At 42.3% G+C, this 20730-nt stretch overlaps 3 protein-coding genes across 8 annotated transcripts; all 3 read left to right on the plus strand.

The window, feature by feature from the left end:
- Positions 1-351: 351 nt before the first annotated feature.
- LOC139643015 (differentially expressed in FDCP 6 homolog) lies at positions 352-8586 on the plus strand. 2 transcript variants are annotated; one of them, XM_071518128.1, is made up of 12 exons: positions 352-508; positions 1990-2130; positions 2223-2408; positions 3194-3421; positions 3516-3662; positions 4198-4260; positions 4425-4533; positions 4651-4949; positions 5443-5609; positions 6135-6333; positions 6842-6932; positions 7575-8586. In XM_071518128.1, exons 1-12 carry the CDS (start codon positions 413-415, stop codon positions 7763-7765), a joined length of 1917 nt encoding a protein of 638 aa, XP_071374229.1. In that variant the 5' UTR covers positions 352-412; the 3' UTR covers positions 7766-8586. The 2 variants fall into 2 exon arrangements, with proteins under 2 accessions (XP_071374229.1, XP_071374230.1); XM_071518129.1 differs by lacking the exon at positions 4198-4260.
- Positions 7805-16519, plus strand: ppardb (peroxisome proliferator-activated receptor delta b). 2 transcript variants are annotated; one of them, XM_071518130.1, is made up of 8 exons: positions 8967-9298; positions 10328-10711; positions 11275-11426; positions 11542-11680; positions 11864-12066; positions 12536-12742; positions 13597-13840; positions 14540-16519. In XM_071518130.1, the coding sequence occupies exons 2-8, from the start codon at positions 10387-10389 to the stop codon at positions 14785-14787; spliced, it is 1518 nt and encodes a 505-aa protein (XP_071374231.1). In that variant the 5' UTR covers positions 8967-9298; positions 10328-10386; the 3' UTR covers positions 14788-16519. The 2 variants fall into 2 exon arrangements, with proteins under 2 accessions (XP_071374232.1, XP_071374231.1); XM_071518131.1 differs by lacking the exons at positions 8967-9298; positions 10328-10711 and adding an exon at positions 7805-7826 and having other exon boundaries at positions 11329-11426.
- Positions 16520-17588: 1069 nt separating this feature from the next.
- Positions 17589-20566, plus strand: mkrn4 (makorin, ring finger protein, 4). 4 transcript variants are annotated; one of them, XM_071518162.1, is made up of 8 exons: positions 17589-17745; positions 18075-18203; positions 18289-18527; positions 18610-18698; positions 18792-19036; positions 19125-19232; positions 19607-19741; positions 19839-20566. In XM_071518162.1, the coding sequence occupies exons 1-8, from the start codon at positions 17687-17689 to the stop codon at positions 19855-19857; spliced, it is 1023 nt and encodes a 340-aa protein (XP_071374263.1). In that variant the 5' UTR covers positions 17589-17686; the 3' UTR covers positions 19858-20566. The 4 variants fall into 4 exon arrangements, with proteins under 4 accessions (XP_071374263.1, XP_071374260.1, XP_071374261.1 ...); XM_071518159.1 differs by having other exon boundaries at positions 19607-19709; positions 19836-20566; XM_071518160.1 differs by having other exon boundaries at positions 19607-19709.
- Positions 20567-20730: the final 164 nt, after the last annotated feature.

The following is a 20730-nucleotide window of genomic DNA, read 5'->3' on the forward strand; positions in this document are numbered from 1 at the left end:
AATTACAAAATAAAGTGCTCAAACAAAGTAAAGCCAGATTGCTGATCACGTGAATGGCTCCACTGTCCAGTTTCTGATGCTTATGGAGAACCACAAAATTATACTCTGTAATGAATGTGATTTAAAATGTAGCTAAGTATAGTACTTCAGTAAAAATCTACTTAAGTGGAAGTAAAATTACTGACTTTAAAAATACTTAAAAGTAAAGGATAAGTTTATGTAAATGTATTAGTTACTTCCACCCTTGCACACCAGCAGATGTCGCTGGCAGCAGGCCGGTAAAGCTCCAGTTCCCCCTGACAGCAGCACACAGTGTGGGTGTCCGCCTGTCACACAAGGCCCCGTGTCAACAGCAGAGGGAAGGAGAAAAAACTGTGAGAGGAGAAACCCAGAGAGTAATGCTGCTGCAGACATGGAGCTGCGCGCAGAGCTACTGAAGTCCATCTGGTACGGGTTTACCGCCCTGGACCTGGAGAAGAGTGGGAAGGTGTCCAAGTCCCAGCTCAAGGTGAGTGGAGGGTCTTATGCCTGGGATTTGATTTTTTGGATCCATTTCTTTGGAATTTATTTATGACTTTTTTTTACTCTGCTGCCTCATTTCCGACCTCATTTCTGACCCCATCATGTGGGCTGGGTCTGAGGAAGATGGGGTGAAACTGTTTAAAGTGAAGATTTGGTTATTTATTATTATACTTCATTTTGTTCTTCAGGAAATAACGCAGTACCTGCTGTAACGTATCACCTTATCTATATTTCCTGTGTGAAACAAACCTTTAATATCACATGGCTCTCTAACAAGGAACATGCTGCTAGTTTATTTCCTATGTTGAGTAAAATGCTCTCACTACTGAAAGAGGACACAATATGCACCTCTGTCTGGCAGGAGTCCGAGCGGGAGAGTAACAGTTTGTTCTCAGTCTGCATATGAATGCGAGCCCTCATCTCCAAGTTGTGCCTAGGCTGGGCCGTGATGTGCCAGCCTGTAGTGCAATCAGTGCTCTGGCACTGGACCTGAGCGGAGAACAGCCTGCTGAATGGAGTATGTTCACAACACGAGGCCGTGTCAATCAAAAGATCATTGTTACAGCGAGAGCCTGCACACAGTAGAAACATGCTGCTGGTTGTTGTCTCTCTCTGGTTTTCTCGCCACTGGGCTTCAATGACGGCACTGTATTTTGTTGAGCTCATCATTATGTCACTTGATGTTGGTGTGGATCAGACTCCGGTCCGGCCTCCTCTACGTTCCAGCGAAGACTCATGACTGGGCTTATCCCCCACATGCACGCAGGCTGTGTGCGGTCTCAGTTGGCCCCGGACTCCATGTTCTCAGGCACACACGCACATAAGCAAGCTGTTTTCATGCAACGGCCCTCGAAGCTGTCAGATGTTTCAGAGCACAGGAGACAAGAGGCAGGATGTGGTTATGGCTCAACACTGGTTGTCTGATAAACTGCATCAGATAACTCAACATGGTGCAGGTTCTCAGTTTCAAAAGTTTCAAGACACAAAAAACCCTGCTTTTACTGGATAAAGCTTTGACAGACTAGTAGGTGTTAGACTACAACACACTGATTACAAAGTTTTGTTACATAGTCTGTTGACATTTGAAACACATACAACATAAAATCGTATTTTTCACAGTTTGAATTTTGTTTCTTTAAATAGTGGACAGTTTCTTGGAAAACATACATTGCTGACTCCAGCCACACCAGCAGTGGTTTGGTATATTTTGCAGACAGTATGTGCAATCAAAATCATGCCAAGACAAGTATTAAATGACAGCAATTCAACCTTTATGTTTCAGTTCCCTAAAGAAGAAGATTAACAGTATTTCTCAATTTGTACATTTTGAAGAGAGTGCCGCTTGGAAATAACTGCAATATCTGTTCTTTACACATTGATTTAGCTCTGTATGTCCCTGCTGCAGTGTTTATTCCCCCCATTTTTAAATATTCTTGTCCCATACCTTTGTTCTGTTGTATTTTACAGGTGCTGTCCCATAACCTGTGCACAGTCTTGTGCATCCCACATGACCCAGTGGCTTTAGAGGAGCACTTCAGGGATGATGATGATGGACCGGTCTCCAGCCAGGGCTACATGCCCTACCTCACCAAATACATCCTGGATAAGGTGACAAACACAAACACATCTATATGCTCTGTGTTTGTTTAAACTGTAAGAGTTTTTTCAGTGTCTGACACAGCGCTATATCATGCCTTAAGGTTGAAGAGGGCTGCTTTAAGAAGGAAAATGTTGATGAGCTCTGTTGGACTCTCACGGCAAAGAAAAACTACCGGCCAGACAAGAGCAGCACGACCATTCTGCCAGAGAAAGATGCTTTTCGTCTTTGGTGCCTTTTCAACTTTCTGTCTGAGGACAAATACCCATTGGTTATGGTACCTGATGAGGTGGGTTCATCACTACATTCAGGGTTGTAACAGGATTATGGGAATCTAATTACAAAAACGTCTGTGATCCATTACTGTTACTGTCAAAACACAGGTCAGATTACTGGTATTTGTCTGGTTCTAAAAAAATATTTGTTGGATTACTTGTAACTCAAGACATGTTTGGAGGAGAAACACATTTTTTCTGAGATTATGAATACTAAAATAATTTTACACATCTTGAAATTATGGTTGATACTGGTTGCATGTGATGATAATGACGCTTAATTTCACTAATTTTACTGCATTTTCTATGTTTTTTTTTTCAGGGCAAATTATTGGATTATGTTGGATTATATTAGTGATTACAATTTTAAGATTGTAGTCTATAACCTAAAGCTGGTTGGAGCACTTACAACTACACACAACACTGACATGTTATAGCCTAAGACACTGTTTCTTGCCGTTGTGCTCTTTTCATGCAGCAGCAGTGTGGGCTTGTTTCTGACTTGCAGCATGATTTCTGGTTTCCTGTAGTGTGTTTTTCACAACCGCTGCCAATGGTAGGCCCTACCTTTAAAGGGCAGAGTAACTTTTATACTGCAGTAAAAAATCAGAATCTAATTTTATTTTTGGTATGTACTACACACATTAACCATTGTACAGTATAATGCAGAAAAAGGGAAAAAAATTTGATTGATTGATTGATAATTCTTCTTCAAGTGTTCAACGGCAACTGGTTCCCCTTGCCTTCCAAACCATCTTTATTTCTGTACTCAAGACTTTCGGTTCCCTTTTTTGTTCAGGTGGAGTACCTACTCAAGAAAATGTGCATGGCTATGAGTATTGAATTCAACGTTGTCGAATTAGAGGACTTCATCTCCCAAGATTCAGTGCAGAAGAGTGGCTTCACCGTTTGGGCTTTTCTGGAGATGATGAACTCCGGGAAGATAACCAGAGGAATTGATAAGGGCATAATCAGCATGGCTGTAGAGGAAGTATACAGGGAAATAGTTGGTGATGTCCTCAAGGAGGTAGGAGTCAAAATCTACCACCAGTCGTCTGTCTTGGCTCCTATCTGTCCCTGCTTTGTGTCAGTGACAGTGTGTGTTGGTGGGGTGTGTGCAGGGTTATCTGTGGAAGAAGGGCCAGCTGAGGAGAAACTGGAAGGAACGCTGGTTTACCTTAAGACCGAGCAACCTGGCCTACTACACCGGGGAGGACCGCAAGGACTGTCTAGGCAACATAATCCTGGATGGGAACTGCTGTGTGGAGGTAAGCAGACCAAAGTAGAGTTACGGGGTTGATGTAGATCATCTTGCTCTTACTTGTCAAAGGTAAACACTGTAAACACCGGCAAGAACTACTTTCCCAAGCTGTTGCTTTTGATAAGAATGTCTTCCTTGTCAGTTTGTCTGGAGAGATAAAATCTCAGTGTAGGGTGTAAAATAAATCTTTAAAGTCATTACATATATAAAAAGCATGCAATTACATAACAGATGGAACTGAAGGTTACCATGTTTCACATTCACAAATCAGTTTTCAGATTTTTAGACATATCTCACTGAGCTCAAGTGAACTGAACTCCAGATTAGCCAAGGAAATTATTGCTCATGAGTGACCCATTTTGAAAGTGAAGCCTAGCTGCAGTAGAGTGATGGTTATAGGTTTACTCTTGACCTGAACATTGAGTCAATTACTAGCCCAAAATCTGGTCAAGTTACTTTTTCAGCAAGAGCGCTACAGTTTGAACGATTTGTCACTTCAAAGAAAAAGAAGCAATCATGTCTTAAATCATGCTTTATTATAGGAAGTAGAGGATGATCAAATATTGTTTGGTCATTCAAAATGGATCAAAAACTTCCTATTACCAGTGAGTCCCCATACTTTTCTTTCTCGCCACTGTATGATATTAATAAATGATTAAAAAAAAAATACTGAAAAAATATTAATATTGATATGAAATAAAGCAGGAGTGCATGATGTAGATACTGAAAAATCTTTTTTGGTCAAATGAGTGTATTCTTTGTTGGACAGGCACTGCCAGACCGCGATGGGAAGAGGTGCATGTTCTGTCTGAAAACCCTCTCTAAGACTTATGAGATGAGTGCCTCAGACACAAAGCAGAGGCAGGAGTGGACTACAGGTCAGAGGGGTCTCCCAGTCGCCCATAATCAATCACACACTGAACACATTTACTGATATTGATCATCGATGCTTCAAATATCTCAGATTCTCCACATCATAACCCCTCTTCCCACAGCCATTCAAACAGCTATCAGGCTGTACGTGGAAGGGAAAACGTCCCTTCACAAAGATTTGAAGCTGAAGCGGCGTGAGCAGCGGGAGCAGCGGGAGAAGAGGCGGCAGGCCAAGGAGGAGGAGCTGCAGAGGCTCCGGGCGCTGCAGGAGGAGCGGGAGCGTAAGCTGGCGGAGCTGGAGCTGCTGAAGGAGGCGCAGCGGCAGGCTCAGGCCCTGCTGGAGCAGGACGAGCAGAGGAGGCGCCAGCAGCACGAGCAGCTCCAGCGGGCCCTGGAGGTCCAGCTTCGGGAGGCTGAGGAGGTGAGGCGAGGAGAGGAGAGGAGGAGGGAGGGGAAGAGAGTTTGAAGCCTTGTGGGAAGACAGGGGTGAACGTGACGGAGAGAGATGGAAAGATGTGAGGGAGTCAGGGAGGTGAATGTTAATGGGAAAGGTGGGGAGGAAGTGAAGAAAGGGAGGGGGATAAAGAGAAAATTGATTGAAAGATGGACTTAGGGTAGGGAAAGGTGAAGGAGGTGAGGAGATGAGGAGGTGAAGAAAGGGAGAAAAGTGATTGAAAGATGGACTTAGGGTAGGGAAAGGTGAAGGAGGTGAGGAGGTGAAGAAAGGGAGAAGAGTGATTGAAAGATGGACTTTTGGATAGGGAAAGGTGAAGTGCAAATAGATGGAACACAGGTGTAATCCCATACATGTATTTACTGAGAAGAAAGGCACAAATGACACAGCATATGCTCACACACTGTAGATTTGAGGCAGGTTAATAGATGTCCCATTGCTTCTTATTATGTGACTCCAGGCACGGGTGAGCATGCAGGCAGAGATGGCTCTGAAGGAGGAGGAGGCAGAGAGGCAGAGGAAGAGGATCCAGGAGCTGGAGGAGATGCAGAAGCGTCTGGAGGAGGCGCTACAGCAGGAGATCAAAGCCAGGCGGGACGAGGAGGCCTTCCGCTACGCTCAGGCAGGGTAAGGGTGTTACATGTAACCGCCCTTCTCCGCTAACACACACACACACACACACACACAGACATGTGCGTGCTTTCACAGTAGGATTTGTTTGAATGCATAGCCTGCAAACACTGTTCCATTAACTGTGTCTTGGGAGGTGCTTTTCTGTGCAGATAGCAGATGTTATTGGAGTAACTGTGAAGCTAATCATCTGCTGTTGAAAGCAGGTCATGTTGCGTTATGTTCCTGAGGAAGTAGAGCTGCTAACAGAGGAAGTTGTCAAGAGCCGTGATCAGTCATATCTGTTGCGTTTGTTTTTGTGTGCTTTCTAAACCTTTGCAAGTAATGTTTTCTGATGAAATGATCTCACAAATCTACAGACGCCCTGCATCAGGCCCTGTGGATCTAAGCTCAGCCATACTCTGAGACACTATGTTTCCTTATTATCTGGCCATCTTAAACAACAAGACATCAATCATAAATCCTTGAATTACAATGATATCAGTCTTTCAGAAAGTAATATTTCCACGCTCTCTGCTCCAGGTTGCTGGCTGAGGAGGAGGAGAAGATGAAGGCCCTGATGTCCCTGCAGGAGGAGCAGGAGGAGTACATCCTGAAGACCCAGAGGGAGAAGCAGGAGCTGAGGCAGGAGATGGAGAACAAGTCCCGGGCGCTGGACGAGGCGCAGAGGCAGCTGGAGGAGGTCCGCGCCAACCGCCACCGAGTGGACCAGGACGTGGTGGTAAGAAACACAAAAAAACAACATTTTTTTTTCATTTTATCATTATGTTGTGGGATAAAGTTTGTTGGGGGTCCAGTATGATGACGAATTTTGCTAAGTGTGTCTTATTGAGCCAGTAGTATCAGTTGCTCTTTTGGCTTCAATTGGATGGTATACAGCTACTGAACTGTTGTTATGTATTCCATGAATATTTGTAATATGAGGATGACATTACTGTTAGAGTCTTGTGCTATTTCTGTTCTGCTGATCTGGCCATAATAGAGCCAGCAGTGCGACTTCCCTTTATTTTAGCTGTTAATGTTTTTCTTTTCTTTTATATCATAGCACTTTGTAACGTTGTTAAGAAAATCGCCATGTAAATATAGTCCTTATTCTTATTCTTACTCTTGGTTTTAGTATTAGTATTAGTATTAGTAGGGTTAGGGTTAGGGTTATTAGTTGGTGTAGTAGTAATAGTATTGCTTGTAGAGAACAGGAGTTTCACTGAACTGGTCTTCTTCTCTGACAGGCCGCCCAGAGGAAACTTCGCCAAGCGAGCACCAACGTCAAACACTGGAACGTACAGATGAACAGACTGATGCGTCCGATCGGACCAGGTGGTACGTGTCCCATCTGCATGACAAGGTCCTGCATTATGTGACAACTGTGTACTGTAGCAGATTTAATGTATTCAGTTCATTCAGTTTGCCCCTTCAATCCAGTATGTAATTCCAATAGAGGTAGTAGGCCTACAAGCTCCTTTGACAGCTGTCTGATGAAATAAATTTCACTGCTGTATGTTGATGGCAAAGAAGTAACTTTATTTTATGTGATGACAGGTGAGTATGATATAATGATCAGTCAGCAGTGTTGGATTTTAATTATTATCACCTCAGAGGATAAAATGTCCAAACATTATGTCAGTGAAAGTAATTCTGCTGTTTCCTTTGTGTAGGATATCTCACTTGTGTCTTGTGTAATGTAGGTCACTGAACCTCACACTTGTTCCTGTGGTTTGGTTGGCATTTCACGTTGCACCAATCAAATACCAGTTAGAAGTGTCACCTTGTGTGTTTTCCCCAGATTATAGTGTTCTTAAAATGAGAGAGAGGCTAGTTGTATTTCATTCCATGTTTTGTAAACTTCATGAAATTGGATTCTTTTGGCACCAGTGAATTTCTACTCTATTTTAGCAAACGCATCATCTTACAGACTTTTATCTGAGCGTTTTTGTTTCCATTGTCTTTGTCTGATGCTTCCAGAGAAAAGACCGTCCCTGGGAAGCTCGTTCTCCTCTTTCCAGATCCCAACACAGAGAGACCCTGGGCTGCGTCTCAGAATGAAATCAGAGGAGCGGGACGAGGAGAGCAAAGAAAACGTCGACAACAGTGCTGGGTGTGAGTTAGAGAAACGCCACTCCCATGCCTCTAATGGAGACATGGACATCCCCTAATCAACCAGAGAGACTGTGTAGCGTCACAAAGGTCACTCCATGAGCTATTCTGATGGGAAGGGTGTCAGACAAATATAGTGTGAACAATATGACAGGAAATGAGATCTACATTTAAAACTGAATTTACTACCATTTCTATTAAATGTTGTATTTACTGACCTCATCTCACAGACGGTAACAATTTAAAAATATTTTTAAATAAGAAACTGCATTTACAGTATTTTAACTAATGCTTTCACTGCAGCCTGTGTGAAGTGGCTCTGGTCAAACAAACAATACCTCAGTGTGAAGGAAACAAGCCTTGAGCATGATATTTCATCTTGCACATGCAAGGTCATTTGTCTTTTTAAGCCCATTACATAGATAAAGGAAGCTCAATTGTTTAGTTCTGTAATATAGATGGGTAAAAATATTCAATTTTTGTATTTTGTTTTAGTTTTCTTGCAAATGGCTTGACTTTTTGAAGCAAAAAGTTGATTCGGTGGTAGAATATAGCACAGTTTCATCCAAAGAGTATCTCTCCAGATAAACAGGAAAAAGAGAGAAAGAAACAGAGACAGAGAAAAGTCTCTGTACTTCCTGTTTCCACTGTCAGTTAACATGCTTGTAAATACAAGAGTGCAATGCCTTAACCACAGATTTCTGTCTGTACCCTAACTGTGCAAAATTTAAATGCGCAACATGCAATTTAACTGAAATGTAACCCCGGCTTTTTATTAAAATATCAATTGATACATTACACGGGATACTTGCCTCTGTTCAGATATATAACAAATGTGACATTTTAATAATAAAACAGATGAAATGATGGAACAATTTGAAGCCTACAATTTGTAGTTTGCAAGCTCCACCTCTGCTTAGGTTGACCTACACGTCATTTATCCAGACAGTAGTGAAATGTGTCATCACTGACTGACTGATCAAACCCTTTGCTCCTAATACAGATATGAGAGAACAGAGACATCACCTGACTGCTAGGGCAAACTGCATGTAGGTGTAATCCACAACTGTTTTTAAATTATTACTGTGCTATCTCACTGTATCGTGTATACACGTTTATATGCAATCAATAGAAGAGATTTATAGTTGGGGTTTTTTCACACATTTACACACATTATGAGAAAGAAAAATAAAAGATGTGTTATTGTGAAGAGGGGGCGCTGTGTCCTGGTATGTGTGACGCAGGCAGAGGGGGAGTGAAGCAAAGCTAGGAACGAGGAGACGAGATTCGGGGAAGGATATCAGTTAACTGTGCTTATCTTTATGTGATATGGTAGCAAGTAGAAGTCCAAACAGTAACGTTAGTTTCTTTCAGCTGAACTAAAAGATCTGTCAGCGCGCTGCTTCATGAAGCCTAGGGTCTAAGTTACTGTTGTTAGCATAACGTTAGCTCGTACTGCTAACTCCTTGCCTTCAAACTACTTGTCAACAGTCAATCCTGGACGGGACGTGTGGTGTTTCGCTACTTGTTTTAGCCTGGGCGATTTCCCATACTAGCTTAAACCTTCTGATCCAGCTGCACCATTGAGAGAGGTAAGCTAACTTGGCAAGTCAGCTATTTAAGGCACAAAGCACACAGAGGAATTTGGGTCAGCCACGCTAACAGTTGAATAGCTAGCTAGTACTACACAGTCAACGTTCAAGGTTAGTAGCTAACTTAGCTAACGCTCTCAGTTAGCTCTCTCGTTGTTTTAACTCAAACTAAGAAGTTTGATGGTATGTCTGTGTTAGACTCTGTGTAACGTAGCCGTCCTTTCATCCCACACTTCCCTGTATCCAGTTACAGTCAGTGCCAAGCCCTTACACAGTGACTCATAGCTAAAATGCACAGCAGCAGATATTCAGAGAACCAGTGTGACAGGTTGCCAGCTGCCTGCAAGTCTGAACACTCCTAATCTCTTTTTCGGAAACTTTTGTAGTTAAAACGTAATCATCACAGGACATTCCCTACTGAACAAAAAATTGATACAGTTTCGTTTTGGGCTGCCATGTGATAGTTTAATTCATTCAGGATGCATTACCAATTCAGTTGTAATCAAGATGGCACTATATGTGCCTGTCTGTCTTGGAATAGCTACTATACATCTGCTGGTAAGCCTACTATCAAGGACATGCCCTTCAACCACCACCAATATGAATGGACTTAGTGCACTTAAACTTAAACAAACTAGTAATCACACTTCTATTCACAATTATATCTGATATAACCCATGACACTGTGATTGTCCTCAGCATTTGCCTCTTTTTACCACTGTGCTTACATCAGAAACTGGCATTTCGGGTCAACTTTTTTGCCTCTGTTAGCACATGTTGAGACAAGTGTTGCACACTATTTGGCTATTGACTGGACACTGGAAATGAGGAGAGCATTTGGTCTATTTACCACTCGCTCATCATAGTAGTGAAGTGGATGGTATGTGGACTTTTGGGGGCATGGCTTTAGAGCAAACTTGTCAGGTCATGTTTTGAATAGCGATGATTTACGGTTATTTGTTGCTCTGGGTCCAACCCACATACTGTTAACTTCATATTTTTTATTTTTATTTTCCCATGTCTAAATAGGGGAGCTATGATGGCAACGTGACAGGAGGGGAGCCGCTGTGTCAGCTTGAACAGAAACCATGGATGAGTTTCAGCAACCTGCTACAGAGCAGAATGACAGGGTGAATGGCTACTGTGAGCCGAATTCCCCCCAGGACACAGCTGACGTCAGGTGGACGGTACAAGAGGGAGAGTCTGCAGCTACAGACTGTGGGGGGACAAACGTGGTGGAACTGACAGAGTTGAGAGCCAGGGAAGGTGACGAGGAGGAGGAAGAGGAGGTGGAGAAAGAGAAGGATGGCTCACCTGCTGCTAAAAGTCTGAATGGGGACCAGGAGAAAGGAGAGAAAGAGAGTCTGGGTCAGGACGGGAACAATCACAGCAGTGCAGCTTCCAACTGCACAGGTAAGACGACACCAAGACTTAAAGTCACAATGAAATGACAAATATTTTTTTCACCTTGGTAGCTAATTCTTCATATGCTTATGTACATTTAATAAACAATAAATACATTTTTTTTCCCTCATACTTTTATTTCAAAATATTTTTAGTATTTACTTCATAGCACATTTTTAGTATTTACTTTACAGCTTTCAAAGTGACACAGGTGGCAACATGGTACAGTGGTGCATTTTGTTTCTTTTTCACCATGATGGGTCCCTGCGGCTGGAATTGATTCATTTTGAAAAATCCATAATTTGTGACAGTTCAAGATTATACACAAAGTACTGAATCACTTTCCATGTTTGTCATGGTCCAACCTGCCCACTTCTGAACAGTCCCTTTTCCCCATGTCCACCCCAACCTCCTGTTTCAACAGGAAATCCATCAAATTATAGAAGCAAGACACCATCTAAGTAGTGTCTTTTTTTTGCTGTGTTGGTAGAAAAGTTACTGCTGAGCCTAGTAGAAGAACTTCAGGAACTAATAATGATGTTATAATAATGTTGTTTCATATCTTTATGCAGACCTGTCCCATACCTCGTCTCCCTCGCTGTCAGAGCAGCTGCGTCTTGGCCGAGAAGACAGCACAGCACCTGGGATCAGCGTGGAGTGTAAGATCTGTGGGGACAAGGCCTCCGGCTTCCACTACGGTGTTCATGCCTGTGAGGGTTGCAAGGTAAGGGAGTTTGTGGATCACGGCACAGTAGCTGACCTTAAGATAAGAAAGCATGATAATGGCTGCTTTGTGCTGTTTGACTTCTGCTGAGCCGTTTGTATCGTTTGTGACCCAGGGCTTTTTCCGGCGAACCATCCGGATGAAACTGGAGTATGAGCGCTGTGAGCGCACCTGCAAGATTCAGAAGAAGAATCGCAATAAGTGCCAATACTGTCGCTTCCAGAAGTGCCTCTCTTTAGGAATGTCCCACGATGGTGAGGGGAAAAAAATATTGAAGCCCATGAACTGGATGAAATTGGTCATTTTATTTAATATAATTCAGATGCAAGCTAAGTCTGTTTACAATGTCCAAGACTTGAATGATAAGGTAATGTGTTGACAAAGTGATTTATTCCTGGAATTTCCACTAATGCTAAGACCACCGTGTGTTTGTCCAGCGATCAGATACGGACGTATGCCTGAGGCAGAGAGGAAGAAGCTGGTGGCCGGCCTGCTTGCAGAGGAGCTGAACCCCAGAAACCCTGCGGGCTCAGACCTGAAGAGCCTGGCCAAGCAAGTCAACACTGCCTACCTGAAGAACCTCAGCATGACCAAGAAGAAGGCCCGCAGCATCCTGACAGGCAAGACCAGCAGCTCCTCGGTATGCCCCAGTTTTAGAACAACTCATCTGACCTGGCCAGCCTGGTTTTTACAGATATGTAGATTTATGAATCTCTGGATTCAACTCAAGAATTGTTAGTAGCTGAAAAACATACTTTCTACCTTTTGTGCTCAGATCTTATTGCTTTACCAAGCACTTGTCTTTCATACACGATCATCCTAGGGAATATTATGTTACATCTATTGTCAGGGCACTGTGGCTCTGACCCTTGAACTCCTTACAATTGGTTCTTGAAATTCTGGTGGTAAATAGGTAAATGATCATTGAGTAAGTGATCAAATAATGCGAGAGAACCAGAAAGTGTCCAGTTTTCATAAATTCTGTCCTTGTGTATCATGCTAATCCACAGATGGCCCTACCCTGCAAAAATGTCATATCAGCTTTATTCTAGTTCTGAGACTGAAGTTACAGATGGCCATTAAAGATAAATTCTTGTTCTCCTTTTTAGCCATTTGTGATCTACGATGTGGACACACTCTGGAAGGCAGAAAGCGGTTTAGTGTGGAGCCAGTTACTTCCAGGTGCGCCCCTGACCAAGGAGATCGGGGTCCACGTGTTTTACCGCTGTCAGTGCACCACAGTGGAGACGGTGCGAGAGCTGACCGAGTTTGCCAAGAGCATTCCAGGGTTTGTGGACCTCTTCCTCAATGACCAGGTAAGGCAAGATCTCTTTCCATCTGAACATGATCTGCACTGTGTTATACAGTAAGGTGATTTGTATGTGCAAAAGCCCATTTTTTTTCAAGGTTGACTAGTGGTGGGTTGTCCGAATGATTAGTCGACTAGTCCGTCTTCAGAAACACTTGTATTACATTAGGCTGTACTGTGGATAGGCTTAAGAATACATTTCTTGGCTAGCTTAATAATGACAAAACATGAACTGTGCTTTTTTTTATTTTGCTTGTGATAAAAGGCTATATAAATAAACTAGACTAGACTCTGAAGCAGAATGCTTATCAAATTCTTCTTGAATTAAGAAAAGGTGCAAAGAGAATTGTAAAAGATCTTTCTGGTGTATTTCTTCCTTTGTGCTCATGTTGAACACAGACCTGCAGCCTTGGTCTAATTTACAATTTCTGCATAATGACATATTTTAGATGATTGATGAAACTTTAATAGGAAATATTTAAGACAGCTTCCCACAAACGTTATAAAATTTTGTGGGATTAGGCAACTTTGGCGTACAAAAAAAGGTAAATAGGCTATAGCATGCAGTGCCGCATGCTGCTGTGCGTGGGTTCAAAATACAGGTCTAAGCCTTATTGGCTTATATCGAATTAGAAGACATGAAAACAATAGCAACATAGTGTAAAATATACTTTGACATACTTTGGTAATCAAAATATACCATAGGTCCATGTCAAGACTGGGAAAAATAAAATAAGATTTGATAAGCCTAGTCGGTTGTTGGCCAGGTGACTAGTTGACTGTTCTGTCCCATCCCTAATTTGTATGTGGCTCTATAAGAAATTGATAATGTTCAAATGAATATCAATTTGCTTTCTGTAGGTGACTTTGCTGAAGTACGGGGTGCATGAGGCTATTTTTGCCATGCTCCCCTCTCTCATGAACAAAGATGGACTGTTGGTGGCCAACGGTAAAGGCTTTGTGACCAGGGAGTTCCTGCGGAGCTTGAGGTGCCCGTTCAATGAGATCATGGAGCCCAAGTTTGAGTTTGCTGTCAAGTTCAACGCCCTGGAGCTGGATGACAGCGACCTGGCCCTGTTTGTTGCTGCCATCATTCTCTGTGGAGGTGAGACAGAGGGGTTTATCTTGAAGTACGAAGAGTTATTTACTTGACATTGACTATGTTTACATGAACAACAATAATCTGACTATTGGGCTTATTCTAAATAAGACAATATTCAGATTAAGCTGTCTACATGGGGTGCTTATAGAACTATTCCATTGATATTCTGTTTACATGCTGCGGAACAAAGTCTGATTAATAGGACAAAGGAGAAGTCACTGGGGCACACGGACAGTTAAAGCCTTTATTGAAGGTTCAAATAGACTTGCAAATAGAATCATGAGCATGGTGACAGTTTCAGCCTCACCCCGAAAATGTTGGGACTTCTTTTTTCTGGTGTCAGTCATCCTTTTCCTCTGTAAACAAGTTCACAACCACTGGAAAGTAGAGCGTGCATCGGCAAGCAGTTGGAAAAGCTGCAAATACTCCGATAGAGTCATAGTTCAGTTAAGGTGTATATACGTCTAAAATGCCCTTCAAAATAATGTGACTAAAATCAGAATACTCCACATGTCTTAATGCGATTATGCTTACTCCGACTATGACCTTATTTTGGGTTAAGGTAATCAGAAAATGCTGTTTAAGTAGCAATTTCTTATTCAGACTATTGTCTTAAGTTAATATGGGATTATTGCTGTCCATGTAAACATAGTTATTGTTAAGTTTACTGTTAAGGTGTGCCCTGTTGCCTCGTTTCTCCAGATCGTCCCGGGCTGATAAACGTGAAGCAGGTAGAGCAGAGTCAGGACAGCATCCTCCAGGCCCTGGACCAGCACCTCCAAACCAACCACTCCGACTCTCTCTACCTCTTCCCCAAGCTGCTGCAGAAGATGGCCGACCTCCGGCAGCTGGTCACCGAGAACGTTCAGCTGGTCCAGAAGATCAAAAAGACCGAGTCGGAGACCTCGCTCCACCCTCTGCTACAGGAGATCTACAAAGACATGTATTAGTGTTCTCCGGCACAATACGGTTACAGACTGAAATGATGTTTATATTCATACACTGCATCGTGTGCAAAGCGCTGCTCCACGCACGGGCATGGATTTTAACGTGTGCTGCTGAGGCAAAAAGTTACATGGTAGGGCTAACACAAACAGCAAAAACTTTTTCAGTGTCAGAAATACTTTCAGCACAATAATGTGTGTGTGATTTGCATCTGGAATCATGTGTTGCAAGTCCTAGTTCCTCACAACGGTCACTTAATAGATAGAATATGCTTTTTACCGAGGCTCTGAGGTTAAGTTTCCCTTGGTGCTTCTCTTCTTTCATCCTAATAGCAAAACTGACTCCAGAGCAGTGTGTAGAGAGCTTCACCCCACTCACTTTGGCTGCTGTAACGGGAAGACATTTCATTGTTCCTATACATATGGCATAGGTCAAACGGAGAGGAGCTGTCAGTTTGTACTGTATGAGAATTTTTTATGATGCCAATGTCTTTGGTAGTGCGGTTGTTGCTCTCAGGCTTTGGGTGAAGCTATAAATGCACGGTTGATTTTTTTGTTTACATCATAATCATTCACCTCTGTAGGATCACTATCGTTGGCGTTTGGTTTGGCAGTAGAACACAAACTGGGCTGGCTCCAGCAGTGGATTGCTCTCAGTGCATTCTGCATCTGTGCAATACCATTTCTCTTTTCGTCAATAAACGGGGAGAATAGTTTCCTGACCCAAGTTATGCAGGTTATTTGTTTTAAAGCCATCCACCCATGTGTAAACTGTAATAAATGGACTATGCTGCACAGATTTAGTTTTGGAAGCTAATGGCACTATTAACACATGATTCACTGAGTTAGAAGGGACAGCGTTTAGTTTTTGTTTTTTTAGTTAAGCAAATAATTATGAACTTGTCATTGTCATCTTAGTTTCTTCTCTGTAATTGCTACTAATAATTTGTAATGATTGAATTTGTCATATTTTTAAGGGTAAAACATGATTTACCAACTTGTTTTATGTATTAAGTATACATGTTCCTTCATACTACATGTCTGTATTGAGTGTAGGTTTGTACCAAATCTCTCATCAAGTATAGCAACCAACTTTTTACCTGATGAGGAATTTGGATGACAAGCTGAATCATCAGAAACTGATGATGATTATTGATCGACATCTAGATTCTGTAACTTCTCAAGTCTTCTCTGCATCCACCCAGAGTGTGTAGTGTGTTTCAAATATTTTCAGTTAGGAGAGCCACATAATAGCCTTACATTATCCAGAATCCAACAGCAAATGTTTCATACTTTTTTATTTCCATGTACCACCGGACCTATTTTTTCTGTACTGGATGGACTACCAGTATATCACAGTTTGTTCAACCCTTCAAAAGTCAAAATGGAAAGCTTCCTCTTGTGTTCTATTTTTTTCTTGATCCCAATCTACCTCTACATGTTGTATGTTCCCTGATTCTGTGACAATGTGCTACTGTCTGACCTAATTAATGACATTTTTGCCTTAGTTACTGCTATTGGTACACATTGCAAATTTAATATTACTGGTTTATGTGCAATGTGCCAAGCAGAAGGCGTGGATGCAACGAAAAAGGACAGTAAATATTGATGTTAACTACCTCTATGCCTGTGTAAGTGATCAATTGACACGAGTCATCATAACTTTAAAGGATTTTGTCCTGAACCTCATGTAACTTATTTCCAGAGTGTTCACTTAAGTTCTAACACACTCATAAACTTTACCAGAACTATTAACATTGACCCCACACCCCCTTCTTTTTAAATGTCAGATGTATAATGTAACTCTGTCTCTTTCTCTCTTACACACATCATCTTGTTTTGCTGTTTTCATCACATATTCACGTGCCAAAGCACACTATGATTTCGTGATCATCCACTTTAAAGTTTAGAGTTTGGACAAGTGGAATTATAATACTAAGAAAAATTGAGGTTTTGGGAGGCCGTACCATTAAACTGTCAAGTTTCTATTGGTTCATTGCCAAGTTAATTGGTGAAAGGGACCACCTGTCAACTATTTAGGTGATGGGAGTGGACGGTCCAAGCCAGCATGCTCAAAAAACAAGGAGGATGGACTCAGGAGTAGAGCAGTACTCATCTGTTCGCACTGGAATTATTTGTAGGTAAGCGTCAATTGGATGTTGTTTACGGCGATAGAGTGGACACATCAAAATCGTAAAAAGTAGGGGTAGTTCTGCCGCAATGTAGCCGGGTGGAAGGCTACATTGAAGGAGTAAAACACCCAGGTATTTCATCACTGCACCTATGGCTGCACCACGCTGTTCAGTAGAGCACAGCTGCTCAGAGCAGCACGAGGCGTGACTGTTTTTAATGCTGCCTTTAAGTGCTCTTGTATTCTTGTAATTTTCTACATTCGGGGCGCGGAGTTTATAAACATCACTTGTCTCACATTCGGGAGCTTTTGGTCGGAAGTAAGAGTGGACCATGTAACAAAAGTAGGGTTCTTTGGTGGGTGGTTGATTTTAACAAACGAGTGGCACACAGCTGCCTGACCGAGGAGTAAAAAAAAAAAGTGTAGTGGTCGTGTAATTTACTTTTTTGTTAATATTTTTGACAACAATTATAGTACCGGTCACGGTTAACGTCTGTTATTGCCCGGATTTCCATGCCACCTAAATATCACATCCAACATGCAACACCATTATCAGAAAATTCGGATTTCCCAGTCGTATTTACCAATAATTTGTTCGGTCGTACATGCGCGCTCAACGGTCACTTACGTTATTTCAGACAGCACGTAAACACAACTATTTACAAGGAGGAAACTTGTGACGTTGCCACTTAAAAGTTGTTAGTCGATGACTTGTTGAGCAACTGTCACTCACATCACCTGTCTTGGAAAACTTTAAGCTCTCTCTAGCTAGAGATGGATCGGTCTGGTTCTCGATATCGAAATCGTCATGCTGTCAAAAATGCCATTTGCAGGTATAGTGTTTCCTTGGATAACCGTTTGTTTGGCTAGCTGACGTTACGAATTTGCCATGGCAGTTTGTAAACGGTTGGCTCAGTTGCCTACAGCTTTGGATAACGGATCAAACGGTTAACTTTTGCTTGTTTTAGTAAGATAACTTGCGAAAGTCTCGGTAAACAAAATACATTTCCCCCCTCCGTTCACTTAGCGTCTCAAATATTTTTGCTATGTCTACTAACTGATTTGATTGTCTTCCGTTTGTTTATTAGGAAGCCCTGCCTACTTTTTTCCTTTTTCTTTTTTCTGCTCTTCAGAAACGTTAATCCAGTCTTACTTTTTACAGGCAATTCATAAATGGCTCTTGCAGATTTGGTACTAGGTGTCATTATCTACATGAATGGCCAGTTGTACCATCAGCCCAAATATGCAGGTACTTCCAGAAAGGTGGATGCTGGTATGGTGAACGCTGCAGGTGAGTGATCCACCTATGTAAATCAAAGACCAGACTACATGCACATACATTTCCTGTGTACAAACTAGACATTTTCTCCCCCCAGATATCTCCATGTCCTTCAGCCTGATGGTGCTGCAGCTGTTGAAGCTAGAAGGGGTTTGGTGCCTCAAGTCTATTCTTCTTGTGTCGGCAATGGACTGCCTAACCGAAGAGGGTCTGAGCCTGCTCTCCCAACCAGCCGAGACCGCAGGGGGTCCGGGTCTGTGTTTACTGCATCTCACCCGCAGCACACCTTCAGGCACCTGACCTCGGAAGGGTCACATGGTCCTCTACTTGAACAGGGTACACGCTGGTTCTACATTTACGAAGCAGACTTTCTTCAGAATTGGTCTTGCTGATGCGTTTTTGTTTTTCTCCCTGGCAGATACTAACTCCAATCGAACAGCTTCCCAGGACTCATTCCAGACTTCAGAAATGGCTGAAGCAGGTGTATCTAATGGCAGAAATGGGCAGGTTTGCTGTGCATCCAACTTGGCTACCCTTCATTCATTTTGACTTGTTAATTCTACAGAGTATAGTGGTTAACAAGTTTTTCTGTGTGCCAAGGAGACCTCATCCAGAGAGACCACAGAGGATGGTGGCGCTGCCGCGGCCCCCGCTGTCCAGGAGGAAACGGAGGCCTTCGTCCAGAGTAAAGATGTGACCTGCGGCATCTGCATGGACAAGGTTTATGAGAAGCAGAATCCAGACGAGCGGCGCTTTGGCATCTTGCCCAAGTGCAATCACTCCTTCTGCTTAAAATGCATCATTACCTGGAGGAAAACTAAAGACTTGAGGGAGGAAGTAACAAAGTAGGTTTCAGAAATTTGTCTGATAAATTTAAGCTGTATCCGTGACTAGACACCTTAAAGATTTGACTTGACATATTGTTTTTCTCAGGAGTTGCCCACAATGCCGAGTGAAGTCTGCCTTTTATGTCCCTTACAATTACTGGGTTGAAGGACCAGCAAAGGAAACTCTCATTGCTGTCTTCAAAGAGAAATGCAGGTAGGACTCTGTCAGCTCTAGTGTTTACAGCAGCACTCATCACTACAGTAGCATTTACTTGCTGTTGAGACCTAATGGACTGACAACTTCAACCCATCCTTCCTGTCTACACGGGTGCAGTGCAATTGGTTACAATGGACTTGTTTCAGATTTCTTTTTTTCCTGCCTGCATAGACTTGATGCTTAAGTGAACCTTTACAAAACAAAACGTATGTGCTCCATGCATAGCTTTGCCTGTTTCACAATATGTAACATTGAATCACAAAAAACTTGAGGCCCACACAGAATTCTTGTAATTGGTTTTGGGAAATGTATAAACATGGCACCCAGACACCCCCCACATTTTCTGTTGCTCATCTCTTTGATGATTCCAGTAAAAGAAGATGCAGTTACTTTATGCGGTACGGATGCTGCCCCTTCAGATCGGAGTGCATTTATTGGCACGATCCAGCCCGACGTCGCCGCTCATCACACTCGGTAAATCAAACCCTGATGTCGTCTAATTTGAGGTGTGCTCTTTACTTTTCTCACTGCTCCTGTATCTGAGGAAAATACATTTCGATGATGAGTGTTTTGCTGACACTCCCTCTCTCTTTCTCTCAGCAGGATCTCACAGAGGATGTAGAAGACTTGGACATCCTACAGCTGTTTCACTTGGTCAAAGCCATGACCCTTCTTGCCGACTTGGATGACGACGATAGCGACAGTGAACTCCCTTTTTACATTTATTTTTAAGCGAAGAGTGATTTCTGAGCTTTGTCACCCTTTTCTCAGTGCTTGAACGTACTGAGCAGGGCCTTGATCATTGGCCCCAGAAAACTACATGGCTATTCGTTGACTCTTCTGCCCTACTTCTTTCAGTCTTAAAATCCTTTGAGCAGTCATATGCTCGTTCAAGCACCAGATAAAAAGCTTGCTAGCTTATGTATATTTCTATGCTTGAGGAGCTGGTATTTACCTGGGGCTTTCTGGTTAAACAGAGGGTTTTCCCCCTCTTTTGGCCATGATGGTTCAAGCATGTTACAGATTGTTAATCTTAGTGGCCCCCATAGTTTTGCTACTGTTGGATTAATCTGGCTGACTCTACAAAGTCTGTCCTGCCAGTTTGCACCATTTTGATATTTTAAAAGTGTATGTGGATGGCATTTTTAATTGTCCAGATAAAAAGTGTATTGTACCCCATCTTCCTAATGTCATTACTTTAGATGCTTACTTCAGTTGATACACTTTCCTAGCTTTTGCATGATTAACATAAAATGTCAAGATTTTATTCTTTTTATAACAAGAAGTTGTCTTCATACATAAAGAAAATAAACATTGTTTCACACTTTGTCTCACTGAAAGGGGTTGTCTTGCTCTTCATTGACATTTATTGGTGCCTTAGATACTATTTGGAAGCTAGAATGTAGGAGTTGGTGTGTCTGTGCTACCGCTAGGCGGCGATGTGAAGAATAGATGTGACCATTAAGTTCACGAAGAAGAAAATGTAAACAAAACT

The sequence above is a fragment of the Centroberyx affinis genome, unplaced genomic scaffold (genome assembly GCF_046629955.1).
Source record: "Centroberyx affinis isolate AG114_WGS23_722 - 3 ecotype Tasmania unplaced genomic scaffold, CSIRO-AGI_Caff_v1 ptg000555l_1, whole genome shotgun sequence".
Taxonomy (NCBI): domain Eukaryota; kingdom Metazoa; phylum Chordata; class Actinopteri; order Beryciformes; family Berycidae; genus Centroberyx; species Centroberyx affinis.

What these genes read in the sequence shown, in the direction of transcription:
- LOC139643015 (XM_071518128.1), top strand. Translation starts at nt 413, where the DNA reads ATGGAGCTGCGCGCAGAGCTACTGAAGTCCATCTGGTACGGGTTTACC. An exon ending in TGTCCAAGTCCCAGCTCAAG is followed by an intron (nt 509 to 1,989) that starts GTGAGTGGAGGG and finishes TGTATTTTACAG; the next exon opens with GTGCTGTCCCATAACCTGTG. An exon ending in TTCCGCTACGCTCAGGCAGG is followed by an intron (nt 5,610 to 6,134) that starts GTAAGGGTGTTA and finishes TCTCTGCTCCAG; the next exon opens with GTTGCTGGCTGAGGAGGAGG.
- ppardb (XM_071518130.1), top strand. Translation starts at nt 10,387, where the DNA reads ATGGATGAGTTTCAGCAACCTGCTACAGAGCAGAATGACAGGGTGAAT. An exon ending in TTTAGGAATGTCCCACGATG is followed by an intron (nt 11,681 to 11,863) that starts GTGAGGGGAAAA and finishes GTGTTTGTCCAG; the next exon opens with CGATCAGATACGGACGTATG. An exon ending in TGCCATCATTCTCTGTGGAG is followed by an intron (nt 13,841 to 14,539) that starts GTGAGACAGAGG and finishes TCGTTTCTCCAG; the next exon opens with ATCGTCCCGGGCTGATAAAC.
- mkrn4 (XM_071518159.1), top strand. Translation starts at nt 17,687, where the DNA reads ATGGATCGGTCTGGTTCTCGATATCGAAATCGTCATGCTGTCAAAAAT. An exon ending in TGGTCCTCTACTTGAACAGG is followed by an intron (nt 18,528 to 18,609) that starts GTACACGCTGGT and finishes TCTCCCTGGCAG; the next exon opens with ATACTAACTCCAATCGAACA. An exon ending in GTCTTCAAAGAGAAATGCAG is followed by an intron (nt 19,233 to 19,606) that starts GTAGGACTCTGT and finishes TGATGATTCCAG; the next exon opens with TAAAAGAAGATGCAGTTACT.